The 7,422-nt window shown below is 50.6% G+C and overlaps 1 protein-coding gene across 1 annotated transcript in view; it reads left to right on the top strand.

The window, feature by feature from the left end:
• Positions 1–4,674: 4,674 nt before the first annotated feature.
• Positions 4,675–7,422, top strand: part of LOC106810256 (protein capicua homolog) — a 17,573-nt gene continuing 14,825 nt past the window's right edge. Inside the window, exons 1-3 of the mRNA XM_014813547.1 lie at positions 4,675–4,767; positions 5,793–5,961; positions 6,527–6,709. Coding sequence (XP_014669033.1) covers positions 4,675–4,767; positions 5,793–5,961; positions 6,527–6,709 — 445 coding nt within the window. The remainder of the gene's footprint in view (positions 4,768–5,792; positions 5,962–6,526; positions 6,710–7,422) is intronic.

Below are 7,422 nucleotides of genomic sequence, written 5' to 3' on the forward strand. Positions count from 1 at the left end.
ACGATTGTATGTTAGCACAAGCGCATTGATTTCAACAGAGATCTCATCCTAAGATTCTCCCTTCCTCTAGCAGAGATGCAGCGAGACACTCGCTATCCCTCCGCCCACATCGCTTAATCTGTCACTAGAGGGCGTGCCGTACTCTGCGAGGCTTCAGGGCATGGCCCCTGGATTCGTACCGCCAGCATCGCAGGTCAGTTGTTGCGCAGTACATTATGCTGTTATTGCTATTCTTGTTATTAGCAGTTGCTCATTATGCTCGTGCTAGCTATTGCACACTCGTATCCGTTTTGCGTGCGCTCGCTGTGTATCATATGGCTTCCAGCCAGGCACTGAGCAATTATGCTGATAATAATGCTGCTGCTTGTTTCTGGTGAAAAGATCCCGAAGGCTCGCTTCTTTTTGATTAACGGCCTTCAGTTGCTCCACTGTAATACTGGAGCATTTATGCTACCTCACCTACCCTGCCTACGTTATTTAGGACTCAGGAGCATGTTATTTAAGTAATGAAATATTGTTCCTGTCTCGAGTTCTGGCTTGATTTTGCATTGTCTAGTATGTAAATTGCTGCTCATTTCCTGTAAGATTAGTGTTTGTAAATGCAGAGTGATCTCATCTTGCGTTTATGGCAGGTGGAAACTGACACAGTGGCTGAGAAAATTCCTTTTCCTGAGGAGGAGTTCAGTGAAAGTCGGCTAGTGATAAACACGGATGATGATGTTGGAGGTAAGCGAAGCAACATTTGACTGCTCACTGCATCGTGCCCATCTGTCTGAACGTGACGTGATAGACGGACAGCTCCATTCAATAATTGTACTAGGACGTTCTATAAGACTGTTGCGCAACATCGTCGCATTTGGCATGAATGGGGGGAAAAATAATACACCCTGGCCAAACTTGACCGACTTATATATAATAAATAATATCTAGTATCTATATATATATATATTATACGGACCAATATCCAAGGACGATGTGGTCGCTCACGTAATTGGGTCTATTTCGCAGTTAATATAAGTTCTCTTATGCTCGTGTACACATTGTAATTGTACATGTAAGACTTCACGGAAGATATGATGGTGCAACTCGGGTTTTCTGCAGATTTGCAGTTGCAAGTCTTCGGATGGGCTGGGTGATGAATAGTGTCACCAATTTGTGGTGCATGTTGGCACGACAGGTTGCAGCATAATTTGTGACACGGCTAGTTTGTTGCGTTTTTTTGGCGGGTTGTTGCGGCACAGATTGCCACACAGGGCACGCATGTTGGCAGGTTTCAATATTTGCTGCCACACGGCTGGTGTCGGTTTCTGTATAAGCTGGCACACACACAGTCCAACTTACGGCACAAGATATACTACACAACTGGTGTAAGTTTCAACGTAATTTACCACCCAGTCAGTGCAAGTTTCAGCTTGCATTGCCACACAACTGGTGTATGTTTCAAAATAATATACCACCCAGGCAGTGCAAGTTTCAGCATGCATTGACACACAACTGGTGTAAGTTTCAGTACAAGTCAGCGCAACACAGGCAGTGCAGGTATTGTATGCATAATATGTAGGTTGATACTGTGACTAGTCTGTAGTGTGTGTGCCCCCCCCCCACTACAGCTAGTAGTCAGGAGTACGGCTTATCTAATACCACGTTCACACGGTAATGGTTTGGCTCGAGCTAAATGGGCTAAATTTGGCTCGGGCTAAATTTGACTCGGGCTGGTTTGAGTCGGAGCGTTCACACGTACGCAAGTGATTACTGTCTGTCAAATTCAAATTCAAATTCAAATAAATTTTATTGCACAAATATCTCACAAGTACTTTGGCAGTATGTCGCGAGATGGCGTTGTGTACGATTCAGGGTTTATTTCCGTTCCGAGTTAAATTATCAATCTTGAAAACATGCATCCTCATAAAATTCTTCGAATTTTTATACTGTTTTGGACTTTATTTCGTCGAAGTACACGCTCGACACTCGCGGCAACTACCGCTCTATCGATTTAGCTGGTGCTAAAATTTGGCTCGTGCCTGGTCAGACGTTTTCGATTGGACCAAATTGTATCGTGCTAACTCGGCACGGCCCCGAAAAACCGTCCGAGTGAACACTCGGCTCGAGCCAAATTTGGCGCGGGCTAAAAACATCCGTGTGAACGCGCCTTAAGCGAGCCATAAAGCTGTTTATACTCTAATGCCGGTGCTGCCACCTGTAGGCGACGACAATGAGGTGCGAGCCATAAAGCTGTTTATACTCTAATGCCTGTGCTGCCACCTGTAGGCGACGACAATGAGGTGCGAGCCCATGCGGAGAAGATGTCCAACAATGCGCCAAGGGACCGCGCCGTCATCAATCTCAAGTCGGACGAGCACATGCCGTCGGATAGTGACAGCGATCTCAACGATGACAAGGAGGAACTCATTGAGAACAAAGGTGAGTGCGAACACATTATGACACGAGCTCTCGATGCTAGAGATGGTATACGATGGAGATGGATAGAGAAACTCGTTGAGAACAGACGTTAGTTGTGCATTGTAGGAGTAAGATAGCGATGTACTCTTTATGGTGTGGTATCCAGTGATTATCATACTTATTTGATAATAATTATATTTGATTATTATTGTTGCTGTTGTTGTTATTGTTATCTTGCTCCTAATAGTAATGTCACTAGCCCATGATGCTGTGGAGCGAATAATGAAAAAAAATTCATGGCAGAAATGGAAACCATGTCGTGGATTCAGTCAAATCTCATCAACTTTGCGCACGTAATTTGAGTAATCTAAAATTTGATTGATAATCAGCATTACTTTACACAGTTAAACGAACTCCTTGTCCCCACTGTATTACTGAGCCAGTCTAGATGCGTGCAAATGCTCATGAATCTCTTGGATGCTTGTGAAATCCCGACCGACTTGAAATCCGATCACATTCAAGTTGGCAGTCTGATTACGATTTTCACTAGGCTAGCAGAACGATGGCGTGCTGGCGGCTCGTCTCTTCTCCGTGGCGCACGCATTCTCAGCTTCTCCCTTTGTTCTTCTCGTTTTGCAGTTTTTCCCCAGCAGCGATTCTCACCCGTCCGCAAGCCGGCGTCCATGTCCGGCGTCACGCACCGCCCCAAGCCAATCAAGATGTCGCCGGAGAAGGCGGTCGTCGCGGCGACGCAGCCTCCCGTCGTGAACCCGCTGAGCGGTGGCGACGAGAAGTTCATCCTGCCGCGGCCTTCGGGCTCTGCGTCCGGCTTCCAACCGACGTCGGCGTTCCTGAAGGCGTCTCGCTCGAAGACAGATGCGCGCGTCGCCGTGGCGACGCCGAGGGATGTGGTCGCCGCAGCGCAGGGGACGGGCGGCGGCCACCACTCGCCCGCAAAGACGAATCAGGCGCGCTCGCTGCACGGCGTCGCCGTGATGGCGCCGGACCGGCAGCACGTCGTCGTGTCGTCATCGACGAGCGAGACGGCGGCGGCGCGGACGGATCATAATTATTTTTCTCCACGGAGTGACGGGCGGGCCCACGCATCCTTCTCGGCGATTCAGCACAGGGACCAGCTTTATAGCGCCTTATTGAGCGCGGCACCGCACCGCGGCAGCGTCGCGCCGTACAGTCACGCTGACACAGCCTCGATGCCGGACCCAACGCGGGACCCCGCACGCGCGGCCCGCGGCGTCCTCCCCGCGACGGCGGGCTTTGCGCGGCCCGCGACGACCCCCCGTCTCGCTTTCGTCCCGATCGCCGGTACGAAACCCGCGAGGCCTGTCACCGATAACGTGACGTGGCGGGCCACAGCTCCGGTCGGCAGCCGCGCGCGACCGAGGGCTACCAGTTTGGCGTCAGCGCCAGCGCCAAGCATACTTGATATCACGTCCGGTGTCCACGTGAACTGCCGGACGGCTATCGTCAGCGAGCATGCCACGAACGGACCTGGAAAAAATACCAAAAACCACCGGCCAAAAATCTCCCTTGGGGCTCCGCGCGCGGCGGACGCCGGCGTGCGCTTTTTGCCGCCGAGCGCGGGTCGATAGCTGTCGTCGCCCGGTTCGTACGTTATCAAGACCTGTCTTGGTGCCGGAACCGTGGAATGGGTTGGCTTATGTCTTGTATTCACGTTAGCAGTGCATCTACACGTCGAAGGCGGCGGTTCTGGTGTGCGCCGGCGATGCTCGCCAACGTATGCTGAAGCCGCAGCCACCGCGCCGCCGTGCCGGCTGCGTCTCTCCGTCCGCAGGCGCCTGTTCCCGCTGTCGACGCTTGCTGCCGCGCGCACGGCGCACGCACGTCCAGTACATCCTTGCCCTCGCTCACCGTGCAGGCTGGCCCGCGGCAAGGTGCAGATAGCGTTGCTGCCGATGGCACGCATTACCGTTGCGGCTCGGTGCAGAGAACAGGAAACATCCAGCTGACAGGCACAGCGTGCACGTATTCGTGCATTGAACCTGTGTCTCGAGCGCCGGCGCGAAGCCAGCTGCAGCTGGCGCTGGCCATGCCGCCGGCTGAGCGTCGCAGTCGCAGGTCAAGTAACGGAACCCGCCGTTTCAGCAATCCCGTCGCGCATCAGTGGCTCAAGATCGGCGTGATCTCCAATTACCTGGGAGTGGGGCGGCCGGGAGGATGAGCCAGTGCTGAGCTAGTGATAGTTGGGCGGATGTGGTTGGGCCGCCGTGCAGGCTGGCCGCCAGGTTGCCGGCGATGAGTCAGCGGCGGCTGCGCCCACGATCGGACTGCCTGTGTAAGCGTTGCCGCCGCGCCAGCAGCGCATCCTGCCTCTCCTCGTCGCAGCCAACGGTAACGCAATGCACGGATTCCGTCGCCCCAGCGGGGGGACGGAATGGGGTTTGCACAGTTGGGCGAAGTGGTGAGTGGAGTTCTATGTTGTGTACTTACATAGTCGTCACGGATTTGTCCCTCAGCGGGAGGAGAGGGAGAGGGCGCAGCATGGTTCGTTGTACATGTCACGCTCACGGATTCGTTCATCCTCAGGGGAGAGAGCGAGGGGGGTATTGTTGTACATCGTATAGCTCACGGATATCCGTCCCGCACGGGGAGGGGAGGGGGGTATTGTGTACATAGTACGCTCACGGGATTTCGTCCCTCAGCAGGCGGGGAGGAGAGCGCCGGCGAGGGCGGTGTTGTATGTACATAGTACGCTCACGGATTTGTCCCACAGCAGGGGGAGGGGGGGGGGTTGTTCTACATAAAATCCGTTCTGTAGTCGGGCGCATGTTGCCGCGGGTGTCGAATTGGTTGTGGGCTTCTAGGGTGAACAACGGGCAGCGTCTACGCTTTAATTAGAAACTTTCGGCGACATCGCCTGTAGCTCTCGAGCTGGCACGCTGTATGGGAGGGGGGGGAATTGTTGGACTTCTAGGTGTGAAACGAGCATTCGTGCATGGTGCCGCGGGCGGGGGGAGGGGTGGGGGTGCGGAATTGTACGCTGGCGTTCTGAGAGTGAAACGGGCAGCGTCTACGTAATCCTAGACTAATTATATTATAAAATAAAATTGGATTAATTCCACGAATATTGGATCAAATTACCTGGGAGTAGTGAATGCATGCGTGTAGCATCTCTCTTGTGCTTGGCAGTGGAACTCATGCAGTACAGAGTGGGGACGTCGTTTGTGTAATTGCATGGCAGAGTAGTTTTGTCTGTCATGTATAATATCACCGTGTATATACTTCATCAGTGGAAATTTTATAAAAACCGCATTGCCACGATCAAGGTTAATAATTTTCCTCCTTTTCTTTTGCTGTACGTATCGTGTGCCTATCGTACAGAATGGTCTCACGATTGCTCTCTTTTCACTTTTAGGATAGCCTATGTGCAAGTGTCAAAACCGAGCCAGACGGCAGGTGTTGGGGACTGTGCGCAGCAAGCTGGTGCTCTTACGCAGGAGTCCCAGCAGGTGGCCTACACACAGGCACAGTCCTACGTGCAGGCATACCTCACGTCCCACCTATCACAGGGCCAGCAGGCTGGTAAGCAGCATGCATGCGCCTAGATCGATTTTCAGGGGGCTCTGCGATGAGCACTGAAGGGTGGCACTTTAAGCCACTAGTGCTGAGGTCGTGTGCAAGGGCAGGTTTGTAAGAGCTTTGACGTGAAATTGATCTATCCGTCTGAACAAGGTTACCACATCCTTCATGGATGTGGTTGTTAACTCCATCAAGCTAGGCCAGTTCATAATGTGTTTTTCACGTGTAGATGCCAAATTGTTGACTTAGAGGCACTTTGGGGGAGCTTTGCTCAGCAGTGCATGAGCTCATCTCCATTAACAGATACGGATACAAATCCTGAGTAGCTGTAAAAGTAGCTTTCCTATCCAAGCAGTGTACATACAGAAATTTCTTAAAATACCAAAATATTAGCAAGTTTGCTCAAATTCCCTTCATTTATGCACGCAAGCCATGATCAACTCTTTATTATGTATATTTGTCTAAATTTATTTATGGACGTTTCGTGATCTAGAAATTCGTGCTATTTGCAAGTTATGGGCTAGTAAACACACTTCACGCGTGGTCACTGTATATTTTTTTGTTGCAGGCCAGAACCAAGTGAGGAGTCATCAACCCATTCCTACGCAGGCAACTATTCTCGTTCCACAGCAGCAGATGGCAGCAGTAGTCATGCCACCTCAGGTGACTGCTGCCACGCCGCCACGATCCGCCATGACACCTGGTACGCCGATCAGCACGCCTGATGGACATGGTGCCGTGTTTTATCAAGGTACAGCACACAAACAATAGCTTATAGAAATGCATATAAAGACAACATGGATATGGATAACAGAGTGAAATTGGCATGCATTTTGTTCTCATTGCTCATTCTCATGTGTTCATTCTCATTGTTCTCATTGCTCATTCTCATGTGTTTATTCTCATTGTTCTCATAGCTCATTCTCGTGTGTTCATTCTCATTGTTCTCATTGTTCATTCTCATGTGGCTATTCTATCCCTCGACGACTGCTCTACGACGAAATTTGACATGTCTAATAGTCGTAAAGTAGTAATAATGTTAAATTTGTTAATTGTAATAGTTTTGTTAATTACTGTCCATGCAGTGCATCATTGTCAAGAGGTAAATTAAAATTTTCTAGCTGCAGGGGGTAAATGAGTGCCATAGACTTCTGACATTTTAGACATCTGCTGCCAGTGTGGGGGTTGACACAGAGCATGAATTTGTCCGCTGTAATTCAGTTTACTGCTATATCACTATAAACATAATAAACTCGTCTTTGAAACTCTTGCAGCGAAATTGTCAAGCGACAATGGGGAAATTAAATTAATTGCGAGTGTGTGAGTGTGTGAGTCAGTGTCAGTGTCAGTGTCAGTGTTGGTGTTGGTGTCAGTGTCAGTGTTGGTGTCAGTGTCAGTGTCAGTGTCAGTGTCAGTGTCAGTGTCAGTGTCAGTGTCAGTGTCAGTGTCAGTGTCAGTGTCAGT

The sequence above is a fragment of the Priapulus caudatus genome, unplaced genomic scaffold (genome assembly GCF_000485595.1).
Source record: "Priapulus caudatus unplaced genomic scaffold, Priapulus_caudatus-5.0.1 Scaffold424, whole genome shotgun sequence".
Taxonomy (NCBI): Eukaryota; Metazoa; Priapulida; class Priapulimorpha; order Priapulimorphida; family Priapulidae; genus Priapulus; species Priapulus caudatus.